Consider the following 18,004-nt stretch of genomic DNA (forward strand, 5'->3'; position numbering starts at 1 on the left):
TATCTATCTCGCCTTCTCATTTCTTCCGTCCATCCCACCTTCCTTGTCTCTTCTTCGCGCCCCCAACCCCCCTTGTCTATTTGTCCCTCCATACCTCAGCGGTCCAGCTACCACCCTTTCAGCGTGCGATCCACAGACGATCAGGCTCGACTCAGTTGGCTGGCACGGGCCAGTGGCCGGCAGACGCACCTTCACCCGCTGCCAGCAGGCAGGTCATTCATTCAGCTAAATGACTGTGTCATCTGTCAGACTGTATAAACGAGTGTTTGTGAGTTATGGCCAATTTAGCTAATCACAACACCAAAAGGATGTGCCAGAGCCCGGGCCCCACAAAGAGAGACAGATGAAAAGGCGCGAGGGAGGGAGATGGGAGTCAGAAAGAGGACGAGGAAAAAGGGAGAGTGAAGAACAGTCAAGGTAAGGCAAGGCAGAGAGAAGATACTTTGATACTGATGCTGATATTTCTGCTTGACTGACTGATTGATTTATGCCGATTTTCTGCATTAATCGAAGCCTGGAAATATGAAGAGAACACAGCAGTGCATCATATCACTCACGTTTTTTTTTTTCTTTTTCTGTTCCTCCTCTCTCTTTCCAACACTCACTAATTCTCTCACGCTCTCTTCATCTCTCTTTCCTCTTTCTCTGAGGTTTCAGACCTCGGGAATTTGGAGATGTGCCAAGAATCCCAACGAGCGGGTTTGTATTGACGGAATGATTGGCTGGTGTGTGCTCGGCAAGTCTAATGAAATAACAACTGGAGTGTGCTCCCACAGCACCTCCAGATTAAATTGAAGGGTTCACAGGGATGTCCATGTCCTCAGATAAAGGAATGATAACCCACTCAAATGTTTTCATTAAGGAAAAAAATGTCTCTTGTTATCTATGCCTCATATTACAGGAATTCCCAATCCAGTAGTATGACATACAGAGATGTCAGGTCAACCAACAGTTCCTGCACCAGTTTCCACATTCTACACAAGAGAAAAGCCAGGTTTGCACTTTACAACAATGTGTGTGTGAATGCAACATGGCTGTGTGTATGTCTTAATCTACATGTTATGAAGAGAAATGACCTCTGCAGCAGAGCATATACGCAATGCGGGCTGTCCTCCACCCATGAGTTCAACATTCATCCCACACATATCTTCTCACAATAAACCAAAGTACTTCAGCTCTCTCTCACTCTCTCTCTCATACACACACACAGACACACACACACACACACACACACACACACACACATAATGAGCGCTGATAAAATTAGCCATAAGCATGACTACATAGATGCAATTAGCTGAAGCAGATTGGGCTAATAATGACAATCGGTCCTAGCTGTAGACAGTTAACTAGTCCAAGATGCTTATTACGTCTGGACAAATGCAAGATCATGATTCCCAAACATGCCTGACATGCAGAAAAGGGAAACACTATCACGAACATTTGCAATATCCGGAGTGAGCAGAACCACATGATCGAGTCAGTGTTACAAACATCTGGCAGTGAAGAAATTTGGACATGACTTGGTGCAACAAGAAGCATGCCAGCACTGTCAAAAATATAAAATTTTGCGGGACTGAGAGAGAAAACCCCAATATTAAATGCTCGTCTCTTGTGACATTCTTAACATTTATTTAAGGGGAAAAAAAGCAGCCTTGGTCTTTTCCAGGATCGTTCTGCGGCTTCATAAAGTGTCACACATGGACACATGGAACAACTGGAGTCTAGTCAAAGTCACACTTGGACATGAAGCGGATCAAATGGATTACGGCTAAAATGCGTCCAAACTTCAGTTGTTGAGGGATGTGGAGAGCACTTTCCCAGCAGATTTTTTTCCCCCAAGATTAAAAGCAACAACCCTCAAGTTAGAGGCCTACTTCTCTAAGCACACAAGCATTGCTCCAATCATCACCCAATGTAATTTATTTAACTCCTGTGGGGTATTTAATTATCTCCATAATAACCCAAGTCAAACTGAGGGTCACGTATGCAGCAGGTGCTGTAAATAGAGTGTGGAGAAATTCACCTTTGTCGGTAAACAATTTATCACCTTGCAAACAAATCATTTTTGATTGTATGGATTGTCTTGAAAATCCTGAAAATTTTATTTTTCAAGAGGTAGAATAAAGTTGTTGTTTTTTTTTTTTAAGTATAAGAAGCAGAATTATAAGGGAGATTAGGTCAGTTGCAGTTGCTCAAACTCTAGAGAAAAAGTCACTATTAGCAGAAGAATTATAAAAAAATATATATATGTGCAATAGACTAAATAAGAATATGTGCATTAGAATTTGTAAAAAAAAAAAAAAAAAAAAAAAAAAGTGCATTAGGTTAAAAAGAAAATGCACTGTATCCTACAATAATATTAGAATATATACAGGAAATAAGAAAAAGAGAATATATATAAGTATATCTATGTACACAAAATATAAACCAGAGTATTATATTATAGATATACAACTATTATTATTATTGCACAGTCAAACAGTGTATAGTTAGACAGTCCACTTCCCTTTTACTATGGGTGTTTTAAAACATTTTCAAACATATTGGATAACTAATTGCTAGTATTTAGTTGTGTAAGAACCCAGATAAACACAGATAAAAACAAAACACGTGATGCACAATGTCCATTATCAGAGTATTCAGAATAAGCACTTGTGCTGTGACCCATGCATTATTAAGGAATAACAGATTAAAGAGCTTGGTAGAATTAAAATGAATACAAATGAAAAAGAGCACAGTGGAGACAGGAATACATGTATAGATAGAAACAAGAGCAGCATGTCAAGTACTCTGTGAGCAAGACAGGCGGAGTAATAAACTCCATTTACAACGTCTGTTCTGTACCTGATGTTATAGGTACGACAGTGTTGCCAGCACTAATAAATGGGCTTTGTCACACCAATTAGAGGAAAGACATAAACAAAATGTTTCCTTTTCTTTGCCATTGTGCTTGTGATCAATTCTCCATAGACCAGAAAATCTATAACGTGAGGCTTAGTTGCAGTCAAGACAATATAGGAGTCTTTGCAGCCCATGTGGCAGTAAGTAAGGAATCCAATAACACCATGTGCAATCATTAGCTTGTCAGGTTTTATTACACTGAAGTACCTGAAGGCCAGTCTGCTTGCTGTGGCTATTACCGGAACTGTTTAAGTGTTTGGTTAATAGCACACAGAGACAGATGAGGTGACATGTGAAGTGAGGCACTTGCAGGGCCGCTGCTCAGCATCCTTCAGTCAACACGGTTCTCGCACATCCTCTCTGTCTTTCTTTCCTCTCTCTCACCATCTCTGTCTTTTTCTCTCCTGGTCTTTGTCTCTTTCGGCCTCTCTTTGGTGTTCTCTCCTTTTGTCTTTCCTGTTCTTTTTTCTTGTATTTTGTGCCTTTTTTCCACCTCTATCTCCATCTCACTCTCCCTCAGTCAAACTTTCTCTATCTGTCACACTATATCTGTGGCTCTCTATTTATCTCTCTATCTCCATCTCTGTCTTTCTGTCTCCCCCTCTCTCTTCTAAGCAGTCATATCTCCTGACTTCAACACACTTCCTCCACTGCTGCTTTGTCATACAACCCCCCCACACATCCCCCCAGGGACCTTCATCCCCCCATATTAAGAGTGGAAATGTATCCGCTTCCATTGTAATTACAAAACCACTGGAGGCGAAGCTTCTTGATCTCTGTTGGATCCCCGCTTGCTTTTCTGTTTCCCTTTATTTACTCGCCTCTCTCATCCGAGAGGACAGGCGCATGCTGAGCTATCAGTTCTGTTTTTCTTCCCTTTTTATCGGGCATTCTTTGCATCTAATATGCCTGAAAATACAATAACTTTTGGGGAGGCAATAAAAACAAGGAAGCTGAGGGGGAGGGACTAGTTGAGACAAAGACATTAAAAAAAAAAGGTGGGTGTGGGGGGTATTAGTTTGTTTGGAAATTGTGGAGATTTCTGTTTTATATGCTTTAAATGTGAAGTTCTGTGAAAACACACAAGGCAGGCTCGAAGGCTGGAGCCATGGCTTTTGTTTACGGTTAGTGTCTAGGTTAGGCATCTCGAGGCGTTGTGAATCCTCCTTGAGGCCAAAGTGTTGACTCGCAACAGGCCAGGATAAAGGCATGATAGTGGGGGAGAAATTGCTTTCTGCAGGGACAAAATGAAAACTGCTGAAAAGAAAACAACCGTCCCCGCCGCCCCGTGAAAACAGGCCAGTAAAAGTCAGCGGTATCTGCTGCACTGTGGAAGCCGAGAGGGTTGAGGCGAGGGCGAGCGCTTGATGTCCCCGTGGTGATCTGTAACCAAGTCAGGTTAGCGGGACACTGCGAGAGGTGTGGCCCACCAACATCCCACAAAAACAAAGACACCCACGGCAGAACAGATGAGACACAGAGAACGAAGGAGACAGAAACCAGGGCGGAGGCGTGCCTGTTGTGAATTTGTGTATTGCTTCCAGAATGTGCTGTCTGTTCCAAATTCATTCAGGGAGTTTTTTACACTATTGAACCCCGGTCTGCTAGTTCAGTAATGCACCCAACATGCATTTCCTGGAGTCTCTCAGTCTCGAAAAAGTTGCATTTGCATCAAAGCAGTATAGGTACCAGATCTATGCACTTTTTGCTTCAGCAGTTATACTGTGAGCGACTCAGATAAAAACAAAGAACATCCAAGTTTCTGTGTCTTGCTTAATAAAGCGTTACTGATGTTACCAATTAATCTCAAGCTCTTATTAACAACAAAAGTTTCTACATTTTTTCATGATATAAGACACATGTTTTGAAAGGCCTTTAATCCTGACTAAGTGATGAAGATATTAAATTCAAGTTCAAGTTCAAATTTATTTATACGGTGCTTTAAAAACACTGAAGGGCATTACAAGCAGGAAACAGGGACGGTGGCTCACCTTGTAGAGCATGCACCTGTAGCATGTATCAAGGTTGCGTCCTTTCCTGTTTTTCTACTGCTCGCTATCAAATAAAGCAGAAATGACCCCCCCCCCAAAAAAAAAAAATCTTTAAAAAAGACAAAAGCAGCAAGGGGTAACACAGAAAAGAGCAGCCACTATATTTCTATGGATAAAATCTTAGCAAATGATTAGTCGAACAGTCAACAAGGATGGGACAGTGCTAGTTACAACACTTACAACACATGTTTAAGGAGATTACGGACAAGTAGAATATGTTTTAGACTAAAGGCTTTTTTCAAGTGACCACATTTAGTCACTGGAAGACACCAAATTTGTGTCAGATATCCTTTTGGGAAAGCTAAGCCAACCCTGTTTTGTCCGACAACATGAAAAGAGTTTAGATAGTCCTGCTGCCTGGGCTGGTGGACGGCGTTGGTGATGACTGTGTTCCCCAAGGATGTGGCTGTGAAGTACAGACAGGAACACGGCGTTCCCAGAGAGACACACATGCAACAGAGCCGTACCACAGCCAGAGCCAGAACCACAGCCACGGCGCTCAAGTCTGTTTCGTGGAATGTGCCCTGTTTATGTTTCCTGTTTATGCACTACAACAACACACAAAACATCCCCCGTCCCTCTTTGCTTTTTGGAGTCCCTTTGCTGGTGGTGGCAGAGATAGTGGTGGTGGGGGTGGCTGTGGTGGTGACAATGAGAATTGTGTAAAACAAGCGCAAACATTGGTTAAGGCAGAATTATTGTAAAACGAAAAAAAAAAATACGAAAACAATAGCTCAAGCACTCACAACCAATTTACTTTTAGCTCACTGAACAGAGCCTGTGGTTCATTGAATGTACACCTCCCCACCGTGGGAATAACATAAAAGGAATGCTGTGTGCGACGGGGAGCCGACGTAAAGTGATGATTATCACATCTAAATCCAATCCAATTTCTTCACTCTTTGCATGCAAGTGCTTCAGGGGCGTCACAACATGTCGGCAAATAGGCTTGTGGGAATATAAGAGGTACTAACGCAAGATGAGGAAAATAGATTACTGCAACAGCAAATAAAACAAATCAGAGATAGATTTGGTGTGGAGCTGTCTAAAGACATTTATTGGAGGAACAAAAAAAAAAAAGACAGGAATAGAGAGGGATAGAAGTCTGCCAAATCTTTGTTCCCAGCTCAGAGACTGTGACAGCAACACAACGATAATAAAATTCCTCGACTTGGCTTGTCCCCGAGTTCCAGTCACACCCCGCACGTTACATTAGACAGCCAGATCGCACCAATAAAGTCAAATCAAACGGATTGCAGAACAGCAATTAATTCCAAGGATAATGACAAGGGAAGCCGTCCAAAAGTGTCTCTACCTCAATTAGTCTCTCATTGCACTGTCAATGCAGTGGATGGATGAAAGAAAAACAAATTAAGTCGCCGAAAAGAGAGGGGGAGAGAGTGAAAGGGAGAGATAACGCAGAGGAAAGGGAAGAGAATGAAAGACAAAGAGTGGGGAGAAATGTTACATAATGAGCGCTACAGAGGGAAGAGTGTGGGAAAGAAAGAGAGATTAAAGGGAGGAGGTGGAAGACGGAGGGGCAGGAGGAGAGGGAGAAGGAGACGGAGGAAGATGGAGGAAGATGGAGGAAGAGAATTCGCTGTGTGTATCAGAGCTTCTCTGACAGTCTCAGCCAAGTAATGGACACCAGAGAAAGAGAGAGAGCGAGAGAGAGAGAGAGAGAGCGATTAGAAGGCACAGTCAGAGGGAGCCGACAAATATTCTGCAAAAAACACTCCATGTTAACAAGTCATTTAGTCTCATAGTCAGTGTTCAAATCTGCCAGTGGAATGACATAATCCCACTTGTTTCTGATGCAATTTCATTTGTTTTATTTGGGTTTTTCTGGGAAAAAAATATAAATATTTTGAAACCAGGCAGAATAAGCCAGATCAGCCAACTACTATCAAGAAAATAATGTTTGATTCGAATTGATTACCATTGGAAACAAATGCGATTATCTCATCCCACTAGCAGATTTTTTTTTTTTTTCACTTCTTTTAAGGAGATTTTACCGCTAAATTGACTAAATAACTTGTCAAGATGGAGATTTTTCTGCAGTGCAGGAGAGAGCAGGATCACAAAACAACTTGTTTGCTGTGCAGTGTGTACTCACAGATGTATGGGCTGGGCAGTAGGCGTAGCTGGCCTGCGTGGGCTGGTGGTGGGGGTGTTGGTGGTGCTGTTGGTGGGACAGGTAGTGATGCAGGCTTGCCCGCGGGAAGGAGGGGCCGCTCCACGCCCCCTGACTGCCGCTGCCACTAGCGGTCCACTGGGAGCCAAAGCTTGGACTCATGGCTGTTGTCTTACTGCTGTGGTAACCTCTTACTGCTGCACTGGGCTGGGGGGGGAGGAAGGAAGGATAGAGGAGGAAAGGGGGGAGGGTGATGCAGAGTGGGACAGGGAGATGTAAGTAAAGAGAAAATGAGAAGGAAGGACAGATGAGGAACGGAGGGAAGGAGAATGAGGCGTGGGGGGAAAAAAGGGAGAGAAGAGGTGAAGAAGAGGAGAGATAGGGGAGGGAAGGGGTGACAAATGTTACCCCCAAGAACATCACCAGGCATAACCGCAGGCAACCTCGAATCTCCAGCATGCAAGCACTGACAACTGACTGCCTGCTCCCTGACCTGAATCCAAATAAGATTGTGGCTGGGAGGTGTGGGTGGGAGCGATCTAAGATCTCCATACCACAGCTTCAAGATAGTTAAGTTTTCTACGCATACACTCTCCCTTTTTCTCTGAGCAGCAGATGTTGTGAAACCCCCTTCAGTCACGGTCTAGATATGTTCTTGCTGGAAACGTGCTGATTGGCTTGATAAGATGCTTGGATTACAGGCTGGCAACGGGCTTCCCAGTGTGGCATTATGTGTGTGGGGTATTTACAGGGTACAGGAGCCATGGGGCTAAATCTGCTGACAGACCGGCTTATGCTGCTCTGAGAGAGGATACCTGGGCTGCCCTGGCCACTGGAGCACAGGGGGAAAAAAATACAGGACAAACAAGGCGCACATGCTTATCAAATGGTGTGTTATGAGCAGGCTGAGGTCAAACAGTCCTTGCGAGTGCTTTTCTGGTAGTTGTTTTAACCTGCATGATTCCCAAAGGATGGGGTGGTACTGCATCAGCACTGCAAAACACTGCCATTTTAGCAAGTCTCATTTTTGGTCTTAAAATCTTGTTTTTCATAAAATTAATGAGAAAGTCTGCTAGTAGGATGAGATAATGCCACTTGATTTTAATGCAGTGCCAATGCATTCACTTGTTTCACAAATTTCTAAATGTGTTGAATCAGAATAAGTCAGATCAGTCCACTAGTATCAAAAAAATGACCCTTGATGGATGAAAATTCTGGAAACAAGTTGCTTCGCTTTGGAAACAAGTGGGGTCTTCTCTTCCCACTGGCAGATTTGTTTTTAACCTTTTACCTCGAAGAAAAACAAGATTTTAAGACTCAATATGAAACTAAAGGACTTATTAAGATGGAGATTTCTGCAGTGAGGTCAATTCAAACAGTATCAACTGAGTTGTCAGTCACAGAAAAGTATACTAAATGTACTTTCAAATGGTTGCCTGCGATCCAGTTAAAGTTTCTGGCGCTCACTGTGATAAAATGAGTCATACGTGGCGCCTACGCCAGATAAAACAAACCATTACAAGCACTTGCAAATACTAATTGACCTGAGTGTACTGCATAAAGAGGCACTGCGTGCTACTGTGAGGAATAATCACACCTTGACATTAAAAGCACAAGACACTATTCTACCACACAGAAAGTCAGAAAGCACAGGTTTACAGACAAAGCCAAAATGTGATACAGGGGAGCGGAGAGGAACTTTTGTTTGAAATATAACATGACATAAAACCACCTTTAATATAATGGATTTGTAGAGGTGTATCATCAAACATAATCATCAATTTATTGGTAAATGCCCTTTGTGACCTCAAAGAAAATATGACAGCTCATGTTTTATCATGCCAAAAAAAAACTGATTTTTTTTGTGTGTACCTCTCCTCTCCTCTTCCACAGTCATAGCAACAGATGGGAAGTAGGGATGAAAATCACATTTGTGTCGTACATATAGCAGAATGGATGATGTTGCCATACGAATCTGAGCAACCTCCTTTGATCTTTCTGATCCATATTCTTCTCCCCTGTCATGATTACAGCACATACTGTGCCACTAAAAGTACTGTTTCTCAGCAGTGAAACATGATGCGTGCTGAAAACCACGCTGCCATATTTCAATTTACATGTGTAGAAGGTGTGTGAAACACCCTCGCCACCTCGGATGAACCACATCTGCCGCATCACTAGTGAACATTAAGAGTCTCCTTTATGCCTATGTTAGGTTTTCACTGAGGTCAGAGGTCAGAACACACAAGGGATCCTGAGGGAGAGTGATGGCAGCAATATGGACACACAGCTGTGTTCAGAAAGCTCGCCAGTCTCGTATTCTGTATCACGGAAAAACCCGAAGGGAAAACGTAGGCCAGAGTTCAGCTAAATAAATACGATGTACAGCGACAGGTTTACGGCTCATGTTAATATAAAGCAGGGGGAGGCCATTTCCCCCAAAGCAGGATGAATGCGTTTATGTGCAGTGCAGAGTCCATAGAAGAACATGAAGGAAGCCCACTGGCACACTAAAGCCACGGGATCTCTGGGAAAGCTGATATGAGGCACTGATTTGAACTAACAAGGATTCGAGCTCTATTTTTCTCTTCAATGAAACTGGTCGTCACAGCAACAAAATGCAAGAATTACGTGCAGTATGGAGGACAAAGTCAAACATCACTATATTTCTGGCCAAATACCTCAATATTGATTATGTGATGATAATGTAGGGATGACTATTGATGCTTTCACAAAATATTTACACGATTCCATTGCTAAATAAACATTGGTAATGTGGCTATGATGACCAAACATCACAATATTGATTCATTATCGATATATTGCCCAGCCCTAATGTGCAGGCAAGATATCCTGTAGCAGTGCACCCACGTTTACAGCTATGCCTCACTGATGCAAGCATCCGAGTGGTATAGAGATATTCTCACACTATTATACAGCCACTCTAAAAGGAACAGCCCAGAGCATGGTACATTAACTGGCATGGTCACAGCCACTACTTTAAGGCTAGTATTCACCAGTTCATAGAGTTTAAGTGCAGCCCCAAGCCATGCAACAATATTCATTGGCCTTATAAATGAGGGCTATTCAGCCAGACAGAGAGAGGGCATATAGATCAAATGCGCCTGTGCAGAGGTATTTTGTTCAAGCCAATGTCTTGAGGGAGAGATAAGTTTTAAGTATGTTTCATGCACATGAGTTATATGGGACCACAGAGCCACTGACGATAGGGTTTTAGGGGTGGACTGCTCTCCTGCATGAGTGACGTGATATTCACCCTCCACATCATAGGGGCTGGGCTGTGTTTTAACATGAAGCTGAGATCTGAGGGTCTTGACATTCCCAGACTTGAATGCATGATTGGTCCCCTGACTCAGATTCATGTCACAGGCTTTCAGCGGCTTGTCAGAGACATACACACTGCGCATATTTCTCCATTTTATATAAGGGCCAATCAGCTCTGGTTACACAAGCCTGTTCCTCCTTCAAGGGGCATGTTTTACATGCAGGCTAACAGATGTGTGCTGTGGTTGCCATGCCCAAATTTACCAAGGGAAAAGAGCATTGTTTTCACTGACTTTCCATTAAATATAGGGATATATGGCATATTTCATAACCTCTGTTACCCAGGGGAATACCTGTCATCCCCTCTTGAACTGCAACCTACGTGCGTGCGTGTGCATGCGTGCGTGTGTGTGTGTATTTAGTTATGTAAGCATACAGCTTTATTTGTTGCAAACAAATGCATCATATTCAGGCTCTCTAAATGCATATCCTTCAACAATTCCAAACACAACTGCTTTTAACACAACACACAATACATAATGCATTCAACTTTAAATCATTTAAAAAACACAGACTTCTACAGCAGGATCATAAATTTGTATTCTTCCAGCAAGTCAACCGTAGATCATAACGCACGGTACAAATAAAAGGATAGGCATTATCTTCATGATACAAGATATTCATTCGGTCCAACAGAGAAGAAAAATGTAACTACTTCAACAAGCCAGGGTGTTATCGGCATCATTTATTACTAAACATGCAAGTCAAGGAGGGATAATGCTTCACCTTCAGCCATGAAAAAGTGAGTGGAAGGTTGAGGCTCCATTAATACGCAGAGATGAACCAGAGCATAGAGCGCCTCTCTGAAGTCCATTTTTCACTTGTTAAGTGATTTCCTTCCCTCTCCTCTCTCCCCAGGTGACACTGCATGCTTAAGGGTGTCAGGGGATGGACATTTGTAGAATACAGAGCTCCCCCGTGTCCTGCTCCCCATACGGAAATGGTTTCTTTATATAATGCACAGTATTAGCAAATATCAAGATATGGGCCAACCTCATTTCAATTCGGTCAGCGCCACTCGTTGAATTTCCTCTCCAGAGGCAAAAAAAAGGTTATTTCAGAAAACTGAAGCATGTATTCCTTTGCATAAAACTGTGGAACAAGGGACAGTATTTAAAAAGTAGAAGTTTGAGCCTGAATCTTTGAATCAAAAATGCAATTTTGATGAATACATTGTATATGTACAGTGGGGCATAATTTGAGATGTACTTTCTGTTCTGATTCAAATTTAGCGTTCTTCATCCAAATTAAGCTTCCTGAGACACCCATTTGGGCATAAGGAAGCGCTATTCCCTCAGTGTTGACTGGAAGGCAGCGAGCTCCTCCAATGTTGCCCACAGTAAACTAAGATTTGGTCAGAGTCATGTTGATATTAAACAAGGCTATGGTTTACAACTAAAACGAGTTTCAGGTTGACCAGTGGCTACCAGCTGAACAAGGCACAGTGCCACATGGCATGTATTTGGCTTAGTTAAGAGCACAAGCCAGCTGCTGGCAACCTTGCAGATGGCTGCCTTCCACTCAGCACCCAGGGAGGCGCCTGGATGTGTGTCTTCTGAAGCCTGAATCTAAATAAAGAAAACTGAGAGTCAACTTGGAAAACTGAATTAGATATTTTCACTAAATAATGTCATGACAAATTCCATCACTGTCTTGTCGATATTAGCTTGATCAGTCTCAGCCCACCGCATTTAAGTTCCAATTGCACATCTCAAATTAAATTTCTACCTTCATTTATTTCACAAATCCATTTTTTTTAATTCAGCGGTTCAGTATAAATGTTACATATTCAAATTCCTCTAATCCAACTACAATCTCTGCTGGCACTAATCTCTTTCCATGTAAAACAGAGAGCATGCTTTAGAATGCACTCAGTTAAATTCACCCTCATTTTAGGGTCTATGGTGTAAAATCACCAAGTCCTTGGAGATTAAAGTGATCCAAGTTATATCAGGCTTTTCCATAATTCCTAAACAGAAAAGGAGGGGAAAATGCTTCTTCTTTGAAAGGAGTTGTTTGAGTCCCACTCTGACTTATTGTGAAACCTCCCCATGATGTCCACTCGGAGGAATAATATGGTCTTACTGAGCAATTCTTTGCTTTCTAGGGTATATTTTGACCGTGAAATCTCAAAACACAATAGAACGAAAACAAGGTGCAGTAAGGTGGTGAGAAAGCAAACTGTGGCCTATCACCGAGACATCCGATTGCTTTTGTAATAGAGAGGGTTTAAAAGGAATTCAATCTTTCATAGACCTCTGTGAAATTCTCTAGTTTTATGGTTTCCGTTTGGTATATCAACACCCGTGTACTATGAATCAAACACCTTCAGGCAACAGAAGTTGTGCTGTTGTTTTTTTTTTTCCTCTCACGTAATTCACGTTATCTAACAGCCCCTTTTTCTAAGGATATCACAATATATGCTAAACTTAACTACAAATATTTTTGTGTCTCTTTAGCTCTGGTTTCTGTGTTGTTCATAATACAAGCACTCCAGGCTCTGTTTATGATTATCTGTTTGTCCTGAAGGCATCATGCCCTACAGCTGTTGTGGATACATTTGTATTTCAGGGCAGAGATGGTGATTTTCCAGAATACAGATCCAAACTAGCATGTCCTGATTTCCTGTTGGCCTTACTGTGCTTTATCTTGGCTCAGCCCTTTATCAAAGAGGTTCAAGTGCAGCCAAGAAGGCCTCTTTTCTTGTTGAGGTCCATCTCCATAATCTTCATTACTCGAAGTACATGCAACAGCAGTGAACAACCTCCAGAGCATGCATTTAAATGTCACCAGCAGGGTCTCAAAAATCCCTCAGCTGAGGAAAAATTAGGTTCCATTCAGTCTGAAAATGCAGCAAAACTCAAAGTGTCTCAACGAATAAATAACCAAGTGCCAAAGCATTTTCATTAGGGTTGAAATGAATGGTTTAAGGGTGAGAGGCTCCAACATGGGGACAGGGAAAGTCATCCCAGATGGCATTAGGTAGGGGATATTGTCTTCTAGAGGGCCCTCCACGCCTGGTTGCTCCGTTTGGCCGGCTATGAAAGAGACACAGCCTTCCACTGGCATCCCTGATGACTGACTTCCTGGAAGCTGTGTTGCGTGAAATGGCCTCCTCTGTACCAGTCGCTCTCCATTGCCAATCTCCATCTCTTCACGCAAGTCACCTTGCCGGCGCCAACCACGCTGGCTTTGACTGTCACTCCTGTCAGAACTCAGAACTGAACACTTGGGGCCGGAGATGGGGATTTGGGGAAGGCACGTGAGGGGATTGATGAGCTCTGTGGGTCACCAGCAGCTCTTCCAACAATCCCAGCCACCCCTCAATCCACCCACCCTCATCCCCTCTCCAATATTAGAGGACCGGGTTGAGGCGTAACCAAGGCAACAGGGTGACAGGGCATGTGCGGATTTTTTTTTCTCGTTTTTTTCTGACACGTGGGAAGTCTGACAGGTTCAGGCTGCTCTCTGGGTTCTCAGCTGAAAGAGGGAAGGAATGAGAGAGTGAGAACTTACCCCCAGGGCCTCCACGTTCACTAGCACTGGAGCAGAGAGGGCTGGCAAGGCCAACAACACATACTCTGTCTCCGCTTCGCTCTCCTCCTTCCTCTTTTCCTTCATTCTTTTTCTCTACGCTTCTTCTATTAGCGCTCTCAGAAAGCACTTCTGCGTTCTGAGTCTGGAGGGACATGGAGGAGGTGGTAACCAAGGCAACTGGGTCAGGGGGTGACATTATACATGGGATGGCTGACAGCCACTCATACAAGCAGCACAGTGCTGTACTCGGGGTCAGCCCTGCTAAGTTTGAAGCGTGGTGAATACTGTTGAGACTGTGGCTGCAGTGACCTCAGTATGACTGTGAAATCTCTATTGACTTGATTCACCATACAGATCGTTGTGATCCTACCTGTTTTAGAGGCTTAGTTCTGGTCTCGAGAGATGAATAGGATACAAAACGGATCCATCCTCCAGTCATGCAAAGTGTTATTTTGGGGTGTTAGGTGACACAATGCACTGTTTATGTATTCCGGCTCAAGCTAGACTATGTTTACTGCTTCAGAAAATCTGTTTTGATACTCAATAGTGTATGTGTGAGAGTCATTTGAGGTGTTGAAAGAGGAGCATGGGTTGGAGTGGAAGGTGGGAGGGCAAAAAGTGAAAGAGAAAGTGAGGAGAGGAGATGGAGAGAGAAAGACAGAACATTTACTGGTGCGTCTTTGACCTGCGAGAATCCCAGATGAACGAAAACATGACCCTTCCACACAAGGAGCTCCAAGTAAACTCCACACATTTCTGTGTCTGTTATCCTTCTCTGCAAATATTTTCCTTGGCCTGACACATGTTTATGCTCTGATGAACCGTGGGCCTGGGGGTGCCGCTGTGAAGCGGATGCAGAGCTCCAAATTTGCATCTTGACATCCTATGGGATGCAAATGGAAGGACAGAGAGATGATTTGACTCATTGGCCCACTCACTATGCTGCAGTCTCTTGATTTCAATAGCCCCAAGACTGTGAAAACTGATACGTACAGCGCTGTCTCTGTGCCACCCCCCTCCCTCCCTCTCTCACCATGCTTAGACTTTTTCAAGGAGGCAGCATCCACCCCCACTCTGGAGTGGGGACTTAAACAGTTACTCAGAGGTACTTTGAGGGGGAGATAAAGACATAATGTTGCTATCCAGCAGGCAATAGAAAGCCTTGACTATCTAAAGGGTAAATAGCTAAAATGGAAAACGGGGACTCTCAAGTGCTCAAGTGATTTAACATTGAATGCAATAAATAAATAAATAAATAAAAGGCTTCATTTTTGACTTCTCTACGATGGTAAATTGGTAGGTATAATAATTTCGCCAGTTCAATTAGTATTGAAAAACTTACCGCTAAAAATCAGGATTTAGTTTAACAATATGGGGCAATTGAATCATCCATGATGTAGTGCTGGAAAAAAATAAATATCCTTTTTGGATTCCAACTGCTCAGTCGTAAGTCCATTAACCTTGCTGCTACAGGTTGTGTCTCCTCTGCCTCTCTTTCCTTGCTCTGTTGTCGTCCATCTGTTGCAGTTCCAAATCACTGAACTCCAGTTCATGCAGCCTAAATAAGGTTGGCCAACAAAATCAAAATAATCCCCCATCGATTTCAAAATCTGAAACACTGGTAGCAATTGTCCGTGATTTTAACAAGATAAACACAGATAAAGAGCTGGAACATCTCCAAGTCTTCTGTTTCCCCTCGTCTACAAAACCCAGGAGTTCATCAACACAAGTGGCCTTTTTGCAAGTAGCTTACTATAATCACATAACATGTCATAATGCCATACAGCATTTCAAGTGCAAAAAGGAAGAGAAGACTTATTCTGTTGTTCCCTGGGTCTTACTTTCAGCTTGTTTATCTTGGTGAAACAGCTAACAGCGGCTGCCTATCGTCCACTCCAGATTTTGAAATTGTGGATGAGGACTATTTTCATTTTGTTGACCGACCTCATTTGGGCCACGGAGTAGAGCAATTTGGAACTGCATCCTGTAGCAGCAAGGCTAATGAACCAAAGACTGAACTTTGTGAATCCAAAAAAGGACATTTATGGGTTTACGGATGTGTAATTCAACTGAGGCCTGATTTTTATCAGTGTGTTTCTCAAAACTAACACAATCAGCACAACTGTTGTACGTTAACGATAAACACCATGGTGGGGAAGTCAGTATACAGCCTAACTATGTTTTAAAATCATATACTGGAAAGACCCCTCCGGCTTACCATTAACACCAAAGAACAGCATATGTTCTGAATTGCCTGTAGAAGCAGGAAACCAGGCAGTAATACAGTGTACTTCAACCTGTTAACAGCAGTACGTGTAGAGAGAGGCTGTTAATGTCTGCTGCCCAACTATGATTACAGCTGTTTAGCCACTGGGGCCTCGGAGCTGTGTCTGAGTGGCTCACACCTCCAGACAAATGCTCTGACACCAACATTTGAGTCCTCTTCTTATGTATGTTTTTATACACCCACTTCTCTGGCTCTGTCACTTTGCCTGTACGCCTCGTTCTGTCACCGTCTCCCTTTGTCTGTCTCCCTGTTTGTCACTGCATCTGTTTTGCCACCTTGCTCTCTCTCTCGCTCGCTCTCCCTGCTTCCATCACTCTATAAGCTATCGTACCGAGGGGATGACGGATTCCTCTCGTTGCCTGAGGCTGCTCAATCCAGCACACTAAATCCCAAGTGTTCTTTGGAGCTCGGTCCCATTAGAACCACACCGGTGTAGCGGCAGGGCAGGCAACTCATGGTAGCCCAAAGTGAGCAGGAGACTATATGGGGAAAGAGTGCAGACCATATCCACACAAACCTCAACATGTCCAGTAATTTATCTGCTCTTAATTTATACAAAATCTGTGACAAGGAGTGATTTAGTTGCTAAATCAAAGTTTTTGCTCAATTAAGTCCTAAATAAAGACGGAATAACATATCAAAATTGAGTTTATTGTGACGGAACAATGTGACTGTACGTATTGCAGGGCAGAAAAAGGATACGATATTACCTACATTTTATTATGTTGCTGTGATCGCAAATGAGATGCCTCGCTTACCACAAGCTCCTCATCAAAATTATATTATCTGCAGTTTGGAATTGTAATTGTAATAGTTTACATTCTAGTGAGTTGGCACCATTGCTAGAAAGATCTGTGGATCACAAATAAACATCTATTCTTCACAGTCATACTTATTATATTGTATTTATTGCATCATGTAGCTGTATTGAATAAGATAAGTGTGAGATAAACATAATGCCCTAATCCTAAAAGGATCTGTTAATATTTAATGATTAGTTACCTGCCCTTGTTATTGTACAGACTGTCCTAGTAGTGCAATCTGCAGAAATGTGCAATGCATCGTGACAACTGTGACAAGGCAATAATTAAGTTTGGTTGTGTTTCCGTCATTGACACATCTAACCCTGTGGCCCCCGAGCACAAGAGAGGAAGAGGAGAGTGGGAGTAAGATGAGAGGAGATGAGCATGGCTTTGAGGTGACGTACACTCTTCCATGGCTCTGTCTGTCAACCACTCAGAGGGCGTTAAAGTCTGACTGTGTGTTTACGTAAGAGAGAAAGAAAGAAAGAAAGAAAGAGAGAGAGAGAGAAAATAAATAAAGAAGTTTTATTTGAAATTGCCCTGAAATCGCGTGTTCATGGCCAGAGGGCATCATAAATGTTCCAGATTTTTCTTTGCTAATGGCTCAGTGAGAAGGCCAACAGAGAGGGCCTCGCCTCCCATCTTCCTCTCTCCTCTTCGCCTGCAGTGTCCTTGGATGTGTGTTCCCTCCAGATGGGCCCTGGTTGCTGCGGCACCTCTCAGGATGACATGGACCCCAGCTGCCTACTGCTGCTGCTGCTGCTATTTCTGGGCCCATACCCCCTTCAACCTCAAGGAAACCTGATGCCACCTTTAAACTCGCACATCTGCCAGGCATCAGGGGAGTAAATATGCCTCGGTAGTGCAGGTACAGACTAAAAGCTAGCCAACTTAGATTATAAATGAAAAAGGGAAACAAAAATTGTCTTAATAATGAAATATC

General features: G+C 43.0%; 1 protein-coding gene across 4 annotated transcripts in view; it reads right to left on the reverse strand.

Moving 5' to 3' along the window:
- The window catches only part of rbms3 (RNA binding motif, single stranded interacting protein), a 300,019-nt gene that overhangs the window by 228,999 nt on the left and 53,016 nt on the right, over nucleotides 1-18,004 (reverse strand). For 3 of the 4 annotated variants that reach the window (XM_030063193.1, XM_030063194.1, XM_030063192.1), the window contains exon 3: nucleotides 7,072-7,296. The exons of the other annotated variant lie outside the window; for it this stretch is intronic. In XM_030063193.1, the coding sequence (XP_029919053.1) occupies nucleotides 7,072-7,296 (225 nt within the window). The remainder of the gene's footprint in view (nucleotides 1-7,071; nucleotides 7,297-18,004) is intronic. 4 annotated transcript variants of the gene reach the window in all.

Source organism: Myripristis murdjan, chromosome 11, assembly GCF_902150065.1.
Source record: "Myripristis murdjan chromosome 11, fMyrMur1.1, whole genome shotgun sequence".
In the NCBI taxonomy this organism is placed as follows: Eukaryota; Metazoa; Chordata; class Actinopteri; order Holocentriformes; family Holocentridae; genus Myripristis; species Myripristis murdjan.